Raw genomic sequence first — 23742 nt, forward strand, 5'->3', positions numbered from 1 at the left:
ACACCTTGGAAGAGATCCTGAAGATAGGACAGAAGTCTGGAACCACTTCTGGGTTAGGCTTTGGGAAAAGATCCTCAGCTGAACGCAAACGCCCAAAGGGTAAAGTTCAGAAATCCAAAGGGAAGTCACATCCAATGTCTCAACATCGAGGAACCAGAATGAGCAATCATCAGAAGAAGAAGTTCAAGAGATGGAGATGTCATTACTGTGGTAGATTCGGTCACATAAAACCCTTCTGCTATAGGCTGCATGGTTACCCAAACCAGACCCCACAAGATAGGCCTAAGAAGAAGGTGTCTATGCATAATGTCGCCATTAAGAAACAAACATGGGCGGCTAAGCAGACACCTCAGGCCAATCCTAAGCAGCAGGCATCTAAGCTTCGCTTCTCTCTTGAGAAACAACAGTGTGTTGCTAACCTTGCTCACACATCTTCAAGGGCTCATATCAGACAAGACTGGTACCTTGATAGTGGCTGCTCAAGGCATATGATTGGGATGAGCAACCTAGTGGTGAATCTACATCCTCCTACCACCAAGTTTGTAACATTTGGTGATGGAACGAAAAGAGAAGTCATGGGTGTTGGCAAGCTGAACTGTCCTGAAGCTCCAAACTTGAGTGGTGTACTGTTAGTAAAAGGACTAACTGTGAACCTCATAAGCATAAGCCAGCTATGTGACCAAGGATGCAAGGTGGAATTTACCAAGGGAGGATGTGTGGTGCTGAATGGGTGCAATCAAGAAGTGATGAGAGGAGACAGATCCAAAGATAATTGCTATCTATGGAAATCTAAAGACTCTCCCAACCTTCCCAAGTGTCCTTTAGCCAAGGAAGATCAGGAAGGGAAGCTGAGACATGAAAGACTTGATCTCCTTCAGGTAAAAGGAATGAAGAAGAGCATTTCAAAGGGAGCTATGAGAAGAGTCTCATATCTGTCTTTAGATAAAAGGACAGACTGTGGAAAAGGTCTGACGGAAAGTAATGAGCCATTGGGACCTACTGGTCATCATACACATGATAGACAGAGGTATGTATTATTGTCGTCTGCTGAAACTCAATACCTAGCTTGTGGTAGCAGGTGGTCATCCCTGGTATGGAGGAACCTGATGCAGACAGAGTACAATGTCACCCGGAATGTCATGACATTGTACGATGCTAAGTGTGAAAATAGTAAGGGCAAAGAGGGAATGCGTACGTCTGAAAATTTATAGCATCTAATGAAGTTAGTTAGCTACTGTTTAGTAAAGCAAATTATTAAACAACAAATAGTGAGCTCTGAGTGGTCAAGTTCTAATAGACCTTACTCTTGCATAAAGCGTTTCACATTCCGTCGCTTCAAACACCATTCGTGCAAACCCTCTTCCAAAGAAACTGTTCAACTTCCCTCTGAGATTTTCAGCATGGCACACCATTCCGATACCACCTCCTTCACTACCGTGTCCGATTCTCACAGCAAGGAGTCTGGCAACCCCAACCGGGAGGAAGTTAGTGTCAACGCTGCAACGTCGCCCCATGCAAGAAGACCAAAAGAAACGGTCTCCAGAATCTCCACAGCTATCGCTCTGGACAACCCTTCCAAGGAAGGATCGAGGTATGTGCACAATGCCATTGCCTCTATGGTCACTAAGATTCTGTCCGGTGATCGGAATGTTCCTGGGGTTTCCGTTCCCTTGAACACTATCGTTCCCGATGATGTTGCATATCGTGAAACCGCAGTAGTGTTAAGGCAGAATGTGTCTGGATTACCTGAAGAGGGTCCTAAGAATGATAAACATGTAAGCAAGGTGAGAGGTGAGAAGGTAAGTGTCCCTCAAGAGGTTGAGGCCAACCCTAGAGCTGACACAGTCAACCTGGATGAGTTCTGTGATAACGAACTGTTGGCCTCGGTTATCCCTAGCATAGCCAAGAGAGTCAGAACTAGGAGAGGGAAAAAGACAGTGATGCAAAGGTCTCCATCCAAGGAAGTTGATGAGACAACTCCTCACAAGCAAACAGGGACAGAGAGTGCACACAAGAGGAAAGGTTATGGACCTACAAAATCTTGGAGCAAAGAGGTGCCCAAGAAGTTGAAGACCAAGGCTGTGGTGGTGGAGTCTGAATCTGATGTCCCATGTGATGTCACAACATCCATGTCCAGGAAGAAGCCGTCTTCCAGCAGGTTGGCTGCTAGTGTCCCAGAAGTCCCTATTGACAATGTGTCCTTCCACTTTGCCTCCAGTGTTAACAGGTGGAAGTATGTATACCACAAGAGGCTGGCATTGGAGAGAGAACTGGCTCAGAATGCATTGGAGTGTAAGGAAATTGTGGATCTCATCAGAGAGGCAGGACTGATGAGAACTGTGACTCAACTCCCTAAATGCTATGAGACCTTAGTGAAGGAGTTCATTGTTAATCTGTCTGAGGATTGTGCTGATGGGAAATCCAGAGAATTTAGAAAGGTCTATGTGCGTGGCAAGTGTGTGACCTTTTCCCCCTCAGTGATAAATCTGTATTTGGGAAGAGCAGATGAAGTGCAACCAGAGCTTGAAGTGACTGACAATACTATCTGTCAAGTCATCACAGCAAAGCAAGTCCGGAAATGGCCTCTCAAAGGGAAGCTGGTGGCCAGTCAACTAAGTGTAAAGTATGCAATGTTACACAAAGTTGGAGCAGCCAACTGGGTACCAACAAATCACAAGTCAACTGTGTCTGTGATGTTAGGAAAGTTCATCTATGCAGTGGGAACCAAGGCAAAGGTGGACTATGGGACTTACATCTTTGAGCAGACCATGAAGCATGCTGGGAGTTTTAGTGTGAAGGGACCTATTGCCTTTCCGTCTCTCATATGTGGAATAGTGCTGAATCAATTTCCACACATCTTGACAGATAATGACTTTGTGAGAAGAAGAGAGAGTCCATTGGCTTTCAGCTACAAACTGTTTCTGGGCAAGCATGTCCCTGATATTGTCTTGACATCGGAAGAAACATCCAAAACTGGCAACCAACCAGGCAAAGCTGCTGTTATTGCAGTTCTCAGAGAGACCTGCAAAGAGCTGGAGGCTAGAAAGCATGCTTTGGAAAAGCTCATCTTGCAATTGGAGACTTCTGCCGAGGACACGGATGGAGCTGATAGGCAAAGTTCTGAGGATGAGGAGGAGGCCAGCTCTGAAGAGGAGGCTGATGATGAAGCTGAGGATTAAATACTTGTCTTTGTATGTTTTCTGTCATTTGTGTAATTCTAATTACTATTTGTGGATCTGTAATTTAAGGTGTTGCTTTGGCAACATTTTTGACAAAAAGGGGGAGTGACAAGTGATACCCCAAGACAGATTGAAGTTTACTTTGTTAAACTTTGTTAAAACAGGTTCCCATTCATGACAGATTGAAGTTTTCCTCTACTGCAGCTGTGTGATGAAGTGTGTATTTAGCTTCTGCTTGTATGCTGTTGTGTGTGAAGTTTTTATTTAACTTCCTCCCCTGCAACTGCTGTGTGTTGAAGCTTAGATTTTAGATTTAACTTCTGTATGTGTGCTGCTTTGTGAAGTTGTTATTTAACTTCCATGTGTGTGAGTGTGCTGCCACTCTGAGTGTATTAGCTAGTATTATTTCCTGCTAGGTGTGTGATTCCGCTGCTATGAACTCTGTTATGGGGATCAAAGTGTTTTAGCCAAAAATTTGCCAAAGGGGGAGTTTGTGTTTAATTGGCTGCATTATATGGTAAAACACTAGCTGGTTACAAATGTCTTGACTGATGTCATGACATGGTATGTATGTGTGACTACATTGTAGGTTAGAATATCTAACTGTACTCTGATGTCTTGACTGATGTCATGACACACTTGAGTAGTTACTGCAGGATTAACTAACACAGGATTTATTGAATGTCAAACTGGATGCTGTGACATTCATACCTGTCAACAGATACTAAGGAATAGAACAACTGGTGTTCTGTTAGAACTTAGTATTTATTTCCAGTCTGGTTATCAAGGAAAGACCAGACCTGGCATAAGGCCTACTGACTGAATGTCAAATTGGATGTTATGACATTCATCATTGACAGCAGCTACTGAACATTAAACAGAGTGGTGTTCTGCTATACTTCAGCATGTAACTTAGTTTGTTCTTCAAGAGAATAACAAAACTAACTTAAGGCCAAATGTGTAAATGTTAAGTTGGACACTTTAACATTTATTAATGTAAGCTGTTACTGTAGTATGGTCATTTTGATCATGTACAGGTCAGCAAAATTGTACAGTCTGTTTTCTGGAAAAATAGACTCAGCATATGGACCTTGATGTCAAGCTGAATGTCGTGACATTCATTCCTGACAGCATATGCTACATTGTAGGTTGTTCAGTTTTCTGTTTCAGCTTTTCTTGGGCTATTATTCAGGAAGTCAACAACTTAGAGAAAAACCAGGAAATCAACAACCAAGTTACATTTAATGAACCTAACAAATAGCCTATTTGTTAGTAACCTAAATGTTGAATTTATGGGAACTCGTGTGACCTTAAATTCAGGAGAATACAGGTGCAAAAGCCCAGGTACTGCAATATAAAAGGAAGGCGTTCCTTCATTTAGTTTCGGGGATTTTGAGGCGTGAAGATTAAGTGTGTCCATCATACTTCACTGCTGTATTTTTGTGAGTCTTGTATTAGACATATCTTGTAAGCCAAGCCATTGTCACGTTGATGATTGTTTTGGTATAGGGTGTTCATTGAGTTGTAAGTGTTGTGTCGCTCAAAGCTTTTAAGCGTGAGTGCTGTGTATCTTGATTAAAGCTGTGAAGCACAATCAAGAGTTGTTTGAAGTGTGACTTCAACTTGTCTTTAATATTGATTAAAGATAGTAATCACTGAGGTGATTGAGGGGGAGTGAGTAGGAACTCTGATCTTAGTGTAAGATTGAAATTGCATTGGGTAGGGATTAAGTGATAAGTTGTAAACGGGTGAGTTTAGCTTTGAATTGATACTACTAATAGTGGATTTCCTCCCTGGCTTGGTAGCCCCCAGATGTAGGTCATGTTGGACTGAACTGGGTAAACAATTACTTGTGTTATTTACTGCACTTACGTTTAAGTTCTGCATAATTCCTGTCTGTGCAGAATTGGATGTCATAACAACCCGTGTGACATCTAAAGTCTGATAACTAGAATTTCAAGGACCTTAAGATACATAATAACAACAAAACCCTAAAAAACATCCTGGTGGACTGTTGGACTTGATCTGAACTTTTGGACTTAGGATAAGAAACTTCCAGATGCTTTGAAGACTTGGCCAATGCCACTATCTGAGACTGAGCTATCCTTGCATGTACCTTTCATCTGATACAAGAGACCTTGATTGACTTTGACTTAGCTGTCACTTTGACTTTGTGCTTACTTTTCATACTGTTATTATTGTTGATGTATGATGATTGCTTCTGAGTTCACCTCCAAGGATATTTTCATCTGATGCATTGGAAGACATCGAAGATTCCTAGATATTAGAAGGCTTGCTTGGATGTTATGTCTATCTTTATTTGATGCCCTGGCCTTCATATAATTGCTTGGATATTGCTTATGGTTGTTGCCTGCTAAAGTCCAAAGGAAAATGGGTTTCTATATGGCATTCTTGTTTGTTGGATTGCATCCCATTAGTCAAATCTTTTCAACTCTCAACTTTTAATTTTTGTCTAGGATAATCCCTTCATCTCGTCCCACTTCTTAAATTTCAAAGTCTCTCCCTCTTTTCAAAAACTTTCTTTGTTTGTGTTTTCCAACTTAGACATGTTTTAAATGAGTAGAAACTTTGGCCTTATGCCAATGAATTTTCAAACTCTTTATTAATCAAACTTGTAAATAAACTTAACGATGTTGACTTTAATTTCAAAAGACAAAAAAAGAACTAACAACCCCATTCAAAACTTTGGCCTTTTCTGCCTTCTTATTAAACTTTTGATTAAAATCAATTCACCAACTTCTTTGAAATTTTTACCATAAACTATGGGGTTTTGAACCCTCATTTTTATGTTGGTACGTAGGCATAAGATCGAAGGTCTTGTCAAACACAAAAAATATAATTGTTGAATTCTTTTCTCACCCCCTCATTCTTTTTTATCAAACACCATTTAGACCAAATCACTTGCACACAAAAAAGGCTCCATAGGAGTACCTAGGACACTTTGGGTGCTAAGACCTTCCCCCTGTGTAACCAACCCCATTACCTGTAATCTCTGACATTTTATTAGTTTTGATTTGAAAACTTCTTATCTTTGGGGTTTGTTCGTACTTTTGCTCTTTTCCTTTGGAAACAGTAAAAGCGCGGTGGTGACTCTGGTTTTATTGACGTCAAGTTTATCCATAGCTTGATGATCATGAATTTACCGTTATAGAAATTAAGTGACGACTCTGATGGGGAGTAGTCCTTAGTGGGTTTAACCTACTTTTTTTGTGTGTATATTTGTATATTTGATGTTTGTTTATATATACTGTTTGTGTGATACTCTGTCTGTTGTGCTTGGTAATCTCTAAATGGTGAGATAAGTTCTAACCCGAACATGAGTGCAATCTAAGATTAGAGGGTAGTATAGTCATGTTGGCTTTGAAGGAGTAGTCCTGAAAGAGTTGACATGAGATCCCCCACTCAGTGGAGACCTCTTTGAAGTTACTGATGTCTGTAGCGGTAAATTCATGACCATCAAGTTATGGATAAACTTGACGTCAATAAAACCAGAGTCGTCACCGCGCTTTTATTATTTCCAAAGGAAAAGGGAAAAGTACGAACAAAACCCAAGGGTAAGAAGTTTTCAAATCAAAACTAATAAAATGCCAAAGATTACAGGTAAGGGGGTTGGTTACACAGAGGGAAGGTGTTAGCACCCAAAGTGTCCTAGATACTCCTAGGGAGCCCTTTTTTATGTGTGCATGTGTTTTTGGTATAAATGATGTTTGAGGAAAAATGGAGTGTGGGGATGAGAAAAGAATTCATTGATTATATTTTTGTGTTTGACAAGACCATCGGTCTTGTGCCTACGTACCAACATAAAAATGAGGGATCAAAACCTCGTAGTTTGTGGTAAAAATTTCAAAGTTGGTGAATTGATTTTAACAAATATTTAAGTAAATAACACAAAAATCCAAAAATTTGAATGGGGTTGTTAGTTCTTTTTGCCTTTTGAAATTTAAGTTAATATGGTTAAGTATATTTACAAATTTGATTTAAGAAAAAGTTTGAAAATTCAATGGCATAAGGCCGAAGTTTCTAATCATTAAAATAGGTCAAAGTTTGAAATCATAAGCAAAGAAAGTTTTTGAAAAGAGGGAGAGATTTTGAAATTAAAGAAATGGGAGGAGATGTAGAGACTACCCTAAACAAAAATTTAAAATTTAAGAGTTGAAAAGATCTGACCAATGGGATGCAATCCACCAGACAAGAATGTTATATAGAAACTCATTTCCTTTGTACTTTGATCAAGCAATAAGAAATAAGCAATATCAAGACATCATAAATATTAAGACATCAAATAAAGATAACCACATCCAAGCAAGCATTCCAATAGCTAGTAGTCTTCAGTGTCTTCTAATGTATCAGATGCCATATTCGTTGATCAACTCAGAACAAACATCAGGCATAGGCAATAACAAAATAACAATTAAGCACAGAGACAAAGAAGCAGATGAATATAAGGCACCCAAGGTCTTGCATCAGATGAAAGTCACTGTCAAAGATAGCTCAGTCTCGGATGTTGGCATTGGTTAAGTCCTTTAGCACAGGGAATGTTGTCTAATTCTAAGTCCAAAAGTTCAGATCAAGTCCCAAAAGTCCACCAAGTGTTTTTTTTAGGGTTTTTGTTGTTATTAGGGTCCTAAGACCATAAACAAAATCAAAACACACAAACAAATATATACAATCACAAGATATGGCTCAAGTGAGCAAAGTGAAAAAGGACTTAAACATAAACAAGATGCATGAAATGTAAATGGCAATGAATGATAAACGACTAAAATCTAAATTGCATAAAATAAATGACTTGAAAGGAAAAGCATAATGAATAAGAGTTAGTAAATGGTTAGTCAAATGTTAGTGTTGAGTTTTAATTGATTAAGGCATTCTTTGGAGAACACTCAACCATTCATTCATAAGTATGAATCCTTGAACCAAGACATCTTCCATGAGAAGGGCTCCAACTTAGATAATTCACCAAGTATGCCACTAGCTCTCATGAAAGGGAAAAAGGTCAAGTCTCCACACAATGCCATGAATAATGGGAGACTTACAATCTCACATACTAGAATGCTATGCTTTGAGGGTCCAATTTAGCTCTATGTTAAGCAATTGTAATTGGACTTATGTAGAAGTCACAACTATCTGAGGTCAGGAAATAAAATATAGGTGTTAATGCATGTTAGAGATTTGGTACAAAGAACCAAACTCGTAAAACATACCACACACTTAAAGAAAATGGGAGGGACCTATCTCAGTCAGACTTGTGTTGATTCATCTGACACAAGGTCATTAATGAATCAATTAGCATTTAGACATTAGAGATTTCATTGGTCAAATGAGGGAATGGGGAAGAATAGGAATGAAGATGAAGAGGGGAGGGGAAATAGAAATACAAATTGATCATGAGAGGTATTTCATCTGATCAATATCATCAATTCATTTTAGGAGATGAAATGTACATTTCATCAATCCCCTAAATCCAATGGTTTTGATCAAACAAAAGTCAAATCAACCATGACCAAGGCCCAAACAAAAAGTCAAACATCACAAGACCATAAAAATGGCTCAACATAATTTTTAAACATTTAATCAATTAAAAATCAATTTAAAAATGAATTAAAATGCATTTTAATTTGGAAAAACCTCAAATCCCTTCAAAACACCAAATAAATGGCCAAGGGATTTATCCTAGGTCAAACAAGGTCAAAGAACATTAGACGAAAATTTTCACAATTTTTAGAAAGTTAGAAGTATTTTAAAATAATTAAAAATATGCATAAAAATATTTAATTCATGAAAAATATCAAAATTAATCCAAAAAATAGTTTTAATTCAGAATATGGAAGATAAAAATATTTAAAGATTTTTGGTGAAAGTCCCATATTTTTTGGATTAAAAGTGAAATTTCAACGAATTAAATAAAATAAGTGGATTAAATGGAAATTCAGAAAATACCAAAAAACAAGGGCAATCAGATCTCCCTCATTAATTGAGGTGACATATCTGATGGCCAAGCGTGCGTTCTACCAAAGATCTGAGTCAATGCGCCACACAAATGGTAATCAGAATCAAGGGCCAAGATTAAAACATTTTAAAAGGATTAGATGGTTTGGAAGGTGCCAACACACCACCGGAGCTAGGGCTCCGGTAATCTTCTCCGATGGACCTCACCGGATTGGTCCACCACAAACCACCACAAAAATGAAAATTAAGGACATGGTTTTAAAGGAAAAATGCTCAGGAGCTCGAATATGACCTCCGTTTCATCCAATTTCAGGTATATTGAAAGATACATGGATTTGAAATTTAAGGTTCATGATCTGAATTGCTTCGATTTGACCTCAAAGCAACTAAATCTTGTTGCCTACATTGGTAGGACTTCAGACAACCAATAATCAAGAAAAATAGTTAAGAAATGAGGGAGAATCTAAGAAGAGAAGTTTGAGAAAAATAACCTTCAGGTAGCTTTAATTTAGCTTGATCTTGCTTCCAATTTGCCTTGGCTCGACTCCAGAAGCTTGTAGAAAGTGAAATGGATCAAAGAGAGGCTCATATTATTGGAGTTTCAATCTCAAAATAGAAGGAGAAATGAAACTCGGTTTCAAGTGAAATCTTCAAGTTTATCCTTTAATGGAGGCTAGGGATGCAAGGGTTCAAAACTTGGGCTAAAAGGATCTTTATTCTGATCACAATCGGCATGTATATATAGCCTAGCAAGTTGCTTTTTACACACTTTGGAATTTTGCCAATTTTAGAAATTTTGGTGCATGGATGCATGGGAAATGATTTGGGCCCAATTGATTATGTGATCACACTCCAATTCGTGCACAATGGATCCTAAAGCATTAACATGTAAGCATGCAAAACGAAATGGTCAATTGAATTCAAATCTTGCCAAAACAAACCTATGAAGTGATCTTGGACTTTTTGGAAAGGTGACATCAAGGGGAACAACTTTGATGTTGAAATTTTTTCCATTTGAAGCTTGGATCATAATGAATTTTGAGGTGGAAGTTTGAGATATCAAAGATAATTGAAATTTTTCTAAGTCCCAAGTCAAATGACCACTTCTTCCACTTTGAATAACTTTTGCTATGAGCTTCAAATGAAAATGGTTCCTTCATGAAAGTTGTATATATTTCATCACTATTCAATTTGGTCATAAATTTAACCTCATTTGGATTTGGCATGAGGGAGTTATGCATTTTAGAAGTTGAGGAAAATTGCTTGTTCAATGGTAATGGCCCAAAATGACCTAAAATGTTTCCTCTTGGCACATGCCCTTGCAACTTGAATTTGACATTTCTAAAACAATAAAAGTTAGATAAGACATCTTGAAATTGATCATGGAACTTGGATGGCCTTCATCTCAAAACAATGGAGCAAGTTATGGTCCTCGGAAGTTGACCTTCTAACTAGGGCACGGACAAAATAGCCTATAATGTTTCACCATAAAACATGACTTTCCAAACATAACTAGCTCTTGATGTCAACATGAAAGTTGTTTGTAATGTTATAAAGAGTAACGTTTCTCTTGGAATCATTTTCATATGACAAAAATTGTAGGAGACAGGGTCTAGGGAACCCCAGTTTTGACTAGTTGACTTTCTCTAGTCAACCTCTTTGAACCAACTTGCAAACTTGAAATTATCTTGATCTTTTGGACTCATGGAGGATCATATATGCATAAGATGATGTATGATGAAGTATCCCTTGATATATTTGACCAATTGTTGAAGAAACTTGATGAGTAAGTCACACAAGATATGTAAGAACAAATTTAGTTCTACAATGTATCTCTAAGATTTTGATGATAACAAAGGATGAAACAAAAATGGTACCCTAACGAATTTTTTCTAAGTATACAGAACTCTAATCAAAACAGTCAGATATGCACTCATCAGATACATAATCAAGTTCTAAGATACCAATTAGAAGATACACAAGCAGAAGCTCTGACTCTGATCAACGCAAGCGCAAGCTAAACAAAAGACATCAGACACTCTGAAGTGGAAGAATGAAACCAAAATTTGAAGACGTACGCTCTGATGAAATCAAGTGAAGAGAAACTCTGAAGACAATCAACAACAAGCATCTTCTGAAGTTGCATAAAGGTTCTGACTTTCAGACCCTCTGATTCAGAAAGCTTAACCTTGAAGAAATTCGCTTATGGAAAGAAGCTAATTTAGGAAGGATTTTATGGTGCCCCAAATATTGCTTTAGAAAGAACACAGAGATTAATGACATTAATCATCCATCATTGCCCAAGATTTTGACTTTAACATCATTCAACGATCTTCTCATCCTCTTATATAAAGGATGGAACGCCACTCAAGGAAGAGAGCTGAAACACACGAGAATACAATACTTCCACTATATTCATTATTCATTCTCTCACACGAGATGCTGCTCTAACGTGTGAAATAATTATTTACTCTTACATTGTGTAATCTCTGCTTATTTTAGAAGCACTAATCATTACTATAATCATATTATATTGTTAAGAAATTTCCTCAAGTGACTTGTGAAGTCTGTAAACTTGAGAGGGCTAAGAGATCTTTATTCTCTTAGACGATTACACGTGTAATCTTTCAAGATTAGTGGATTAAGTCCTTTTTGAAGGCGAAATCACCTTGGCCGGGTTGACTGGAGTAGCTTTGAATTTCAAGCGAACCAGTATAAAATTCTGTGTTGAATTTATTTGTTTCTGCGTGTGTCTAAATTCCAAAAAGTTTTATTTTCTCAAAACAATTCAAACCCCTTTTCTTGTTTTTCTCTATCTTAAATTGGTATTAGAGCTACGGCTCTATTATTGATTTTCTAATCAAACACTTAATAGTGTAGAGAGATCCAGCGTGAGAAAAACACTATGGCCAACACCAATGAAAGAGATAGTTACAATGCTAAACTTCCAATCTTTGATGGAGACAAATTTGATTATTGGAAAGATAGAATCGAAAGTTTCTTTCTAGGCTACAATGATGATATGTGGGACATAGTTACTATTGGCTACATACCTCCCTTATCTGAGTCTGGCGTTTCCATTACCAGAAACAAGATGACAGATGATCAGAAGCGCGACTTCAAAAACCATCACAAAGCCAAAACAATACTGCTGAATGCCATTTCCTACAATGAATATGAAAAGATCACCAACAGGGAAACAACCAAAGAAATACATGACTCCCTGAGGATGACTCACGAAGGAAATTCACAAGTCAAAGAGACAAAGGCTCTGGCTCTAATTCAGAAGTACGGAGCTTTCAAGATGGAGGACGATGAAGCTATAGAGGTAATGTTTTCTAGATTTCAAACCTTAATTGTAGGACTCAAGGTTATGGACAAAGGCTACACAACTGCAGATCATGTCAAAAAGATCGCCAGGAGCTTACCAAAAAAGTGGAGACCCATGGTCACCGCATTAAAACTGTCAAAGGATCTGAACAACATCAGCCTTGAAGAACTAGTTAGCTCCCTCAGAAGTCACGAGATAGAGCTTGAGGAAGATAAGCCTCAAAGAAAGAACAAATCTGTAGCACTAAAATCCAGATTTGAAGAGGAAGGTAATGACGACTCTGAAAAGGAAGACTCTAACGATGAAGAAGAGTTATCCCTTTTAACCAGAAGAGTAAAACAACTCTGGAGAAAAATGAATAATAACTTCAGAAGACCAAGACCCAAGGGAGATCGCTCAGAATCAACTTCTAAAGGAAAATCAAACAAAGAGGTAACATGCTATGAATGTAAGGAAACATGTCATTATAGAAACGAATGCCCAAAGCTGAAGAAAGAAAGCTCCAGAAGAGAAAGTTTTAAGAAAAGCTCCTTTAAAGCCAAGAAGGGACTCATGGCCACTTGGGACGACAATGGATCTGATTCTTCTGAATCAGACTCTGAAGAACAGGAAAATGTTGAATTCATGGCTACCACTTCCGAAAACACATCAGATGGAGAGTCTGATCCTGAAGAGGTATTTTCTGATCTTTCTCGCTCTGACCTTGAATAATGCCTTTCTGAATCTTTGAACTCATATCAGAAACTTAAACAAAAATTTAAAGCACTAAAAAGGGTTCTTAAAGGAACCATCGAAGAATGTGATAAGCTTGAGATAATAGTTTCAGAATTAAAAGATGAAAATCTAACTCTGATAAAAGAAAAAGACTCCATAAATAAACAATGTTTAAAACTTGAAGAAGCTTTATCTCAAGCCCCACAAACTTCTAACACAATGATATATAAATATGAAAAATCTTTTCAAAAGTTTCTGAAAAATGGGATGGAAAGAAGCAGAATGACATCCATGATTTATGGAGTTAGTCAGAATAATAAAAGAGGAATAGGGTATGGTCCTAGTGAAGATAAAACTTCTACAGATGACAAACCCAAATCTCCTTTCTCTTATCACTACACGCATGCACAAACACAACATTTCACTAATGCTAGAAAACCCAAAGTTCTAAGAAACTCTGGGAAAACTAATCACAAAGGACCCAAAAGATTCTGGGTACCAAAGGATAAGATTGTTTATGTTGAAGATATCCTATGCAGCAGAGTTAAGACACCAGTCATGGTACCTTGACTCTGGATGCTCGCGACACATGACGGGAAGAAAGCATATGTTCCAAAGCCTGAAACTTAAAGATGCTGGCTTCGTAGGTTTCAGAGGAAATAAAAAAGGTAGAATCAGAGGCTCTGGAACTATTGGTAATGGATCTCTTCCCTCTATATCTGATGTTCTCTACGTAGAAGGATTAATGCATAACCTGTTATCAATAAGCCAATTAAGTGATAACGGTTATGATATAATCTTCAATCAAAAAACATGTAAAGAAATTAATCAGAACAATGGAACAATTCTATTCACTGGCAAGAGGAAAAACAACATTTACAAAATAAATCTTTCAAATCTAAAAGATCAAAATGTAAAATGTTTGATGTCTGTTCACGAAGAGCAATGGGTATGGCATAGACGCTTGGGCCACATTAGCATGAGAAAACTATCTCATCTAAATAAACTCGAGTTAGTAAGAGGTCTACCTAAACTGAAGTTTTCTTCAGATGCTCTGTGTGAGGTGTAAGACCCGAATTTTGACTCTAATATCCCTCATGCAATTTCATCATATGCATTAGCATTGGGATCATACCTTGGCATCCTCCTTACCCTTCTTTCATAGGGTTTGTTTTGGGAGAGATCACCAAGCACCATATGATTGTATCATACTTGTATATTATCATTTTTTTACTAACCAAAATACCAAAAATATGTCTTTGTATTTGCCTAACTCTTTTGTAGGTAGGGCATGATCACCATTGATCTATCATGATCACATCTAGGGTTTGAGACCCTCATTTCTAAGAGTACAACCAAGGAGTGATCCACAATGTCTCTAAGCATAACATATGAGTCCCAATGATCTTTACATGTTATCTTGATCAAGATTTCTTCAAGAGTTTGGAGTTGGTTTGCCTTGGAAACCCTAGTTTATCTGGGTATTTTGAGTAACTTCTACAACAAGCTTCCTCACCAATTGATCAAATTTCTCAAGGGACACTTCAAAATTCATCATCTTATACATATGTGATCTACCATGAGCCTAAAAAGTCAAGAGAATTGCAAGTTAGCAAGTTGGTTGATGGTGGTTGGCCAAATGCATTCATCTGATCAAAACTGGGTCTCCCTAGACCATATCTCCTACAATTTTCATCATATGAAAATGATTCCAAGAGAAAAGTTACTCTAAATGACATTAAAAACAACTTTCATGTTGAGGTCTGCGCATGGTGTAAATAGGTCTGTATCAGTTGGCAAGATTCAAGTTTTAAATGATCAAATAACTTTACCTTGCCATTCAAGCCTCATTCAGACTTCATTTCATTGGATTTTGGATCTAATTGAGATGCTTCATGGGACTGTACATGCCCATGCACGCGTGCCATTCACATTGCCAAATTTGGAAAAAATTTCAAGTGTGCAAATAACACTTCATTTTGCTATAAATAGAGACCCTGTGTGCTCATTTCAAAGGACCCTTGCGCGCCATCTTTGCCTCCATACTTGAAACCCTCACATTTGAAAGGAAAACCTGATAATTTTCATTTGAAAATTGAGTTTGAATCTCACTGTTTGGAGATTCAAAAACTCCAGGATCCAAAGCTTTATACCAATCCTAAGCCACTTCTGCAAGCTACCTGAGCAAGATCAAACACGAATTGAAGCAAGAAAGATCAAGTTCTGCACAACATTGAAGGTATTTTCCAGATTTTTTCTTCTCTTCGATTCTCACTCAATTCTCATCAATTCTCTTGGATCTTTGGTTGTCTGAAGTCCTACCAATGTAGACAAGAAGATTGAGTTGCTTTGAGGTTAAATCGAAGCAACTCAGTTGACACACCTCAAAATTCAACTCCACATATCTCTCTATATATTTGGAGTTAGTTAAAATTGAGGTGATATTCGTGATCTACGCCATTTTATCTTTCATATCATGCCCTCCTTTTTCATTTATGTTATGGTGATGATTGAACCAGTCCGGCCAGGGTCATCGGAGAAGATGACCGGCCTTTGGCTCCGACAGTGATGTGGCACGGTTCAGAACCATTGATTCATTTTAAAATGTTTTAATTTGAGGCGTCCAAAGTGATTACCACACGTGTGGAATATTTGACTTGGTGTATGACGGTACGCGCGCTCAGATCCACTTGAAATGCCACCTCAATTAATGAGGGAGATCAAGTGGTCCACGTTTTTTTTTAATTTTTTAATTTTGATTTTGATTCCTTTGATTTTCATTAATTCTTATTAATTTTAATATTGATCCAAAAACTATGAGAGTTTCACCAAATTTTTTAAAATAAAATCCTCTTCCATATTTTGAATTAAAATTATTTTTGGCATCATTATTAATATTTTTCATGATTTAATTGATTTTGTGAATAATTTTTAATTATTTAAAAATACTTTTAAGTTTCAAAAAATTCTGAAATTTTTTCTCCAAGGTCCTTTGACCTTGTTTGACCTATGATAAATCTCATGGCCATTTCTTTGGTGTTTAGATGAGGTTTTAGGAAATTGATCAACCATATTTAATTTAATGTATTATTTTTAGTATTTCTAATTGAATAAATGCCAAATAAATTATGTAGAGCCATTTCGATTGACTTTGGAAGTTTGACTTGTGTTGTTGGGCCTTGGTCAAGGTTGATTTGACTTTGTTAAGTTAAGATCATTGGATTTAGGGGATTGATGGAATGTACATTCCATCTCCCAAAATGAATGAGTGATCTTAATTTGGTAAAAGTCCTCCTTTGTCCAATTTGAGTTTGATCCATTTCCCCCCCCCCTCTTCATCTTATTCCCCATTCTTTTTGTATTCATGTCATGGACCTATGATATCTCTATATCCTAAGGCTAGTTGATTGCAAAATCAACATAAGTATGGATGAGATTAGGCCCCCACTTTTGCATATTCTTTTTGTGTGTGGTATGTTTCATGAGCATAGTTCATCATACTATGTCTCTAACATGCATTAACACCAAAATTCTATTGCCCGGCCTCAAATAGTTGTGACTTCTACATAAGTCCAATTACGATTGCTTAACATAGCGCTAAATTTTTGACACAAAAGGCATAGCATTCTAGTTAGTGAGATTGTAAGTCTCTCATCTTTCATGGTATTGTGTGGAAACTTGGCCTTTTTTGCCTTCCTTTGAAAGATGTCTTGGTTCAAGGATCCATGCTTGTGATAAGTGGGTTGAGTGTTCTCCAAAGAATGACTTAAACAAAAGAGCAAAAGCAAAAGCCAATACTAACTTCTAACTCATTAACAACTAACATTTAATTTCAAGTCATTTACTTTTAATGCACTTTATTTTTAAGCCTTATTCATTTTTCCATTATTCATACTATTCTAATTGTTTATGTTAATGTCATTTTCACTTTGTCCACTTGGACCATATTTTGTGATATATTTTGTTTGTGAAAATTGTGTTTGCTTGTGTGGTCTTTGACCATTAATGTACATAATAAGAACAAAAACCCTAAAAAATATGTTGTGTGGATTGTTGGTTTGATATGAGACTATTGGACTTAGAATTTAGGTAACACTCCCTATGCAAAGGACTTGGCCAATGCTAACTTTCATGTAACCAAGTGCTTGTAGCTTGAAACTTCATCTGATACATCATTGAAGATCCATTTGAGTTCATCTGCAACATGATCATTGTGAAGCTGTTACTTTGAACCTGTGACTTATGGCATCTTGAAATTCATCTGCTACTTGGGTAAATTTGAAGAAGATCATGGAATTTCTAAGCTTGGTTGTGGCTATATTTATTTGATGTCTTGCTCTTCAAGTTGATATATTATGCACTATTTGTTGCTTGATTCTAATGCCAAGGGAATTTGGGTTTCTATATGACATTCTTGTCTATTGGATTGCAGCCCATTGGTTAGATCTTTTCAGCTTTCAACTTTTAAGTTTGTGATTAGGATTAGTCTCTTCATCTCTTCCCCATTTGTTTAATTTCAAAATGTCTCCCTCCTTTTAAAAAACTTCTTTGATTGTGATTGTTTTTCTAAGCTTAGACGATATTGCAAACTAGAAACTTTGGCCTTATGCCATTGCACTTTCAAACTTCTTTTCTTAATCAAACTTGTAAATATACTTAACTATACTTGACTTAAAAATTTTCAAAAGCCAAAAAGAATTAACTCATTCAAACCATTTTTAGGCCTTTGTGCCTTTCAAACCTAACTTAAAGCAATGCATCCACTTTGAAATTTATACCACGAACTACGAGGTTTTGATCCCTCATTTTTATGTTGGTACGTGGGCATAAGTCCGAAGGTCTTGTCAAACATAAAAATATAATTAATGAATTCTTTTCTCATCCCCCATTATATTTGTTTGCAAACATCATTTGTACAAAAACACATATGAACACAAGAAAGGGCTCCCTAGGAGTACCTAGGACACTTTGGGTGCTAACATCTTCCCTCTGTGTAACCAACACCCTTACCTGTAATCTCTGGAATTTTATTAGTTTTGATTTGAAAACTTCTTATTCTTGGGTTTTGTTCGTACTTTTCCCTTTTCCCTTGGAAACAATAAAAGCGCGGTGGCGACTCTTGTTATTTGATGTCTAGCTTATCCATAGCTTGATGATCATGAATTTACCGCTACATGAGGCTTGTCAGAAAGGAAAATTTTCTAAAACATCTTTTAAAAAGAAAAATGTTGTTTCCACCTCTAAGCCTTTGGAACTTCTTCACATTGACCTTTTTGGGCCTGTTAAGACATCGTCAGTCAATGGAAAGAAGTATGGACTGGTCATTATTGATGATTTTAGTCGCTGGACATGGGTAAAATTCCTAAAGCACAAGAGTGAGTCTCACTCTGTATTCACTAGCTTCTGTTCTAAAGTGCAAAACGAACTTAACTCTAAAATCATCAAAGTCAGAAGTGATCATGGTGGCGAATTCGAAAATAAGTTCTTTGAAGAACTGTTTGACTCTAATGGAATATCCCATGATTTTTCCTGCCCTAGAACTCCACAACAAAATGGAGTTGTAGAGAGGAATAATAGGACACTCCAAGAAATGGCCAGAACCATGATCAATGAAACAAATGTGGCTAAGCACTTTTGGGCTGAAGCAGTAAATACAACATGCTATATTCAGAATAGAATCTCTATAAAACCTATTCTGGAGAAGACTCCCTATGAACCGTGTAAGGGAAGAAAACCCAACATTTCTTACTTTCATCCTTTTGGATGCTCATGCTTTATTCTTAATACTAAATAACATTTGAACAAGTTTGATTCAAAAGCACAAAAAGGTATTATGTTAGGATACTCAGAATACTCTAAAGGCTACAGAGTATACAACACAGAAAACAAAATTATGGAAGAATCAATACATGTTAGATTTGATGATAAGCTTGACCCTGAAAAGTCAAAGCTAGTTAAGAAACTTGCAGATTTGGAGATAACTCTTGCAGGCTCTGACGAAAAGACTAAAGCATCAGAAGAAACTGAGAAACAAAGTCCAGATGCAACTGAAATCTCAACTATCCAGAAAAGATCAAGAAATCGCCCTAACATCTTTGAAGATTTGATTCTGGGAAACAAGGATGAACCTGTCAGAACCAGGTCAACATTCAAAGTATCTGAAGAGACTCCTCTAGGATTAGTATCTCTGATCGAGCCTACTTCCTGTGATGAGGCACTTCAAGACAATGAATGGGTTCTGGCAATGAAAGAAGAACTGGATCAATTCTCAAAGAATGACATTTGTGATCTTGTCCCAAAGCCTAAAGGAACTCATATTATTGGAACAAGATGGATATTCAAAAACAAACTGAACGAAAAAGGAGAAGTAGTCAGAAATAAAGCACGACTGGTGGCACAAGGTTACAGTCAACAAGAAGGCATTGACTACAATGAAACCTTTGCTCCAGTCGCCAGGTTAGAATCCATTCGTTTACTTGTTTCCTTCGCTGCAAATCATTCCATTAAATTATATCAAATGGATGTCAAGAGTGCATTTATTTATGGTTATATATCAGAATAAGTGTATGTTCATCAACCTCCAGGTTTTGAAAATTCTAAATGTCCAGAACACGTTTTTAAATTGAAAAAATCATTATATGGTCTAAAACAAGCTCTTAGAGCTTGGTATGAAAGACTAAGCAACTTTCTCCTGGAACATGACTTTATTAGAGGAAAGGTTGACTCTACACTTCTGTAAAAACATTAGAAATGATCTCATGATATGCGATATATATGTTGATGACATTATTTTTGGTTCAGCTAACCCCTCTGTGTGTCAAGAATTCTCTAAGCTGATGCAGACAGAATTTGAAATAAGCTTAATGCAAGAACTAAAGTTATTTTTGGGAATTCAAATCAATCAAGCTTCAGAAGCTACTTATGTATATCAAAGTAAATACATAAAAGACATTCTGAAGAAATTCGAAATGGCAGAATGCAAACTTGCCAAGACACCCATGCATCCAACCTACATTTTGGAGAAAGAAGAAGTTAGCCATAAGGTTTGTCAGAAGCTCTATCGTGGTATGCTAGGCTCTCTTCTCTATCTGACAGCTACATGCCCTGACATTCTTTTTAGTGCATGTCTTTGTGCCAGATTCCAATCAGATCCTAGGGAATCTCATTTAATAGCTGTTAAAAGAATCCTAAGGTATCTAAAAGGAACCCCTAACCTTGGCCTGATGTATGAGAAAACATCAGAGTATAAGCTCTCTGGTTATTGTGATGCAGATTATACAGGGGACAGAGTGGAACATAAAAGTACATCTGGGAACTGTCAGTTCTTGGGAAACAATCTCATATCGTGGGCCAGTAAAAGACAGTCAACCATCGCTCTGTCCACTGCAAAAGCAGAATATATATCAGCTTCACTTTGCACTACTCAGATGCTCTGGATGAAAAATCAACTAGAAGACCTTCAGATCTTTGAGAGTAACGTTCCTATCTTCTATGATAATACTGCTTCCATATGTTTAAGTAAGAACCCTATCTTGCATTCCAGAGCTAAGCACATAGAAATAAAACATCATTTTATCAGAGACTATGATCAGAAAGGGGTAATATCCTTACAATTTATTGATACAGACCATCAATGGGCTGATATTTTCATTAAACCCCTCGCTGAAGACAAATTCTCATTTATTCCGAAACATTTAAAAATCGAAAATTTGCCCAGAATAAACCAAATGTGCTTCTCTGAAATAGCAAAAATAAGGCTCTGAAATAAATATCTAGTATATGGATCTGACTCGGATACTTCTACCAGTTAGGAGTCATCTGAATCATAAATCCTCAGGATCCAATCTCTTGGTATTCCCGAATATCAGATAGATCAACACGTGGGGCATCATGTGTTTGACTTTGGATCTTCTAGACAGCTGTCTAGCAGAAATCAAGAGACAGACCCTTGAGATCTCCTCGAGCAGTGTGCTAACTTGGGATTAGACGTCCATCATGGGCTGTAATCATGTCTCCCCTAAGCGTGTCAACTTGGTTAATATGCATAATTAATTTCATAACTTCTCAACTGCCTTTAACGTTGTCGTTTTACATGCATCTCTTTGTGTATTTAGATTTTTCACTTATCACAATCTCACACTTTTACACTCACGCCCTACACAAACCCTCTTCTCTCTCAAGTGCATCATCTTCATCAGTTCTTCATCATCTTCAGCAAAGTTCTTCACTCTTCAAACATAGTCATCAAAGTTCTTCATGGATGCTCAACAATAATCCGTCTACAACTATTCTCAGCAGATGGAATCAACTGATCAAACGCCCATTTCTTCTCAACAAACAACTGCTACTACTGGTGTCGTTTCTACCCTAATCTACAAAGAACCTCACATTCTAGACCGTGAACCTCATATTTATCTTGCCACACCCTTTGACAAGCTTGAAGTGATGTGAGAATCACTGGTAGACTTTACTAAGAATGCAAGGATGGGAAACCTACTTCCAGAGACTCTATGACCATGTGTACACTTATCTGGTAAAGGAGTTCTGGAGTTTCACAGACGCAGATGACCACTACATCGTCTCATATGTTCTAGGGGTCAAGATGGTAATCACTAAGAAATCCATCGCCTCCCTTTTGAACATGGAGAAGACAGGGGGAAGAAGAATCTACAACATCAATCCTAAGGCATAGTACTTGTCCCAGGAAATTTCCCCAACTATCTTCCAACAGAAATCTCGAGGTAAACACTCCAAGAACAAGGAACTTCACCAGAACCTCCGAGTCTGGATGAAGTTCATCCTGGCACCATCCATCACCGCCTTGCCTCCAACTCTTCTGACTACATCAATACGGATCAGAAGTGCATCCTTTACTATATTCACAAAGGGCTAAAACTGAACCTGCCAACGCTGCTATTCAAGTATCTCATAGATTTTGTCAAGGATACCAGAAATAATATGAAGCCCAGAACCTACATTCCTCTGGGAAGACTCATCTCCGATGTTCTGATCGAGAGTGGGCTGGTGGATCACCTGATCCATCACAATCTGATGGGGGATGTCACTGTTGACATTGGAATACCTCTGAATGCCCGCAATCTGAAGAGTATGGGGGTGATTGAGTAAGTCAGAGCTAAACGTACTCTAGACACATCCTGGGAAGCACTCAAGGATCAGAGGAAGATTCCCAATAGTCTCTACCTCTTCTCCAAGATTGACCCTCCAGAAGTGGTGGCACACTATCTGCACGACCTTGCAAGCCAAGGGGTTGATATTTATGAGTTCTATGTGGATTAGCTGCTTGAGCATCCACCAAACTTCATGAAGAGAATGAGAGAGCCTTCTGAAAAGTAAAAGAAGGCCAAGAAGTCTAAATTAGGAGAAACCTTTGGGTCAAGAACTCCAGTCCCTCTAGCTGATTCTCCAAGTAAGTCTCTACCTCCTTCTCGCTCTGTTAAATTAAAGCCACTTGCTTCTTCTCTTCCCCAAACCACTCCCATCTACACCCAATCAGAAACACCACCCTCTACCTTCAAATCCTCTAACCCATCTTCTCTAAAATTCAATCTTGTAACCACCACCTTACCCGTTTCTGAAGCAGAAATGCTGAACGAAACCACCTCACCGTCTTCTTCTACACCTTTATCCCCACCATACTACATTCTCTCATCAGACACCAAACCCTCTGACCCCAATCCCCCACACTAGCCCAACTTCAGGCGCATGCTCTTGCCTCACAGAAACCACCACAACCTGAACCAGAAGCCACCTCTCCACCCTCTGAAAAACAAAATCCACCTCCATCTGAACAACCTCAAACACCACCATCTCAACAACCCATAACACCACCTGCACAAATACCACCACCACCCTTTGATATTCCCACCATACCAACCTCTGAAGACATCATCATCCCTACTCAAACTCCCGTTGACACCAACCAAACACCACCATCATCCCCATCCCCCAACTCTGAAACATAACCTGCCTTCCCCACCTTAGAAGAAGCAATTAATTTATTTGCAGAGTCTTCATTGGAGAAGATCAAGTCTCTATCTGTCAACTATGGCATCAATGATGATCCCTCTGTAGTGAGGATCCACTAGAACCGAGTGATTAAATGGATGACCTCTGAAGCCTTCAAACTGAAAGGCCTCTCTAAACAATTCCACAACGACTTTGTTAGAGACGCTGGAGTAAGGCTACAGGCTTGCTTGCTCAGAGAGGATGAGGAAAAGTCCAGAAAGGAAGCAGAAGAGAAAGCTCGCTTGGAAGAAGAGCAACGGATTAGAGAAGCTGAAGAGAAGGCTGCTGCTGAAGCTGAGGCAAAAGCTAAAGCCGAAGCTGAAGAAGCAACACATATTGCTGCAAAGATAGCTGCAAAGGCCAGCGCTGATGCTCTGACTCAGGGGGAGCAATCTAACTCTGGTTTCTCCCCTTTGGTACTGAAAACTCTGGAGGAATTGCAAAAGGAACAATAAGTTGTGAGAGCTAGGTTAGATCACCAGGACTCCGTCAACAACAACATTCAGAACTGCTGACTTAACT

At 37.9% G+C, this 23742-nt stretch overlaps 1 protein-coding gene across 1 annotated transcript; it reads left to right on the top strand.

Moving 5' to 3' along the window:
- The first annotated feature begins 1400 nt into the window (after window positions 1-1400).
- LOC127095639 (pollen-specific leucine-rich repeat extensin-like protein 2) lies at window positions 1401-23177 on the top strand. The gene is made up of 2 exons (XM_051034303.1): window positions 1401-2054; window positions 22935-23177. The coding sequence occupies exons 1-2, from the start codon at window positions 1401-1403 to the stop codon at window positions 23175-23177; spliced, it is 897 nt and encodes a 298-aa protein (XP_050890260.1).
- Window positions 23178-23742: the final 565 nt, after the last annotated feature.

This window comes from Lathyrus oleraceus, chromosome 6, assembly GCF_024323335.1.
Source record: "Lathyrus oleraceus cultivar Zhongwan6 chromosome 6, CAAS_Psat_ZW6_1.0, whole genome shotgun sequence".
Classification (NCBI taxonomy): Eukaryota; Viridiplantae; Streptophyta; class Magnoliopsida; order Fabales; family Fabaceae; genus Lathyrus; species Lathyrus oleraceus.

Coding starts and splice junctions, on each gene's coding strand:
- LOC127095639 (XM_051034303.1), top strand. CDS start 1,401: ATGGCACACCATTCCGATACCACCTCCTTCACTACCGTGTCCGATTCT. Junction 2,055..22,934: donor CAAAATCTTGGAGCAAAGAG/GTGCCCAAGAAG, acceptor CTTGCCTCACAG/AAACCACCACAACCTGAACC.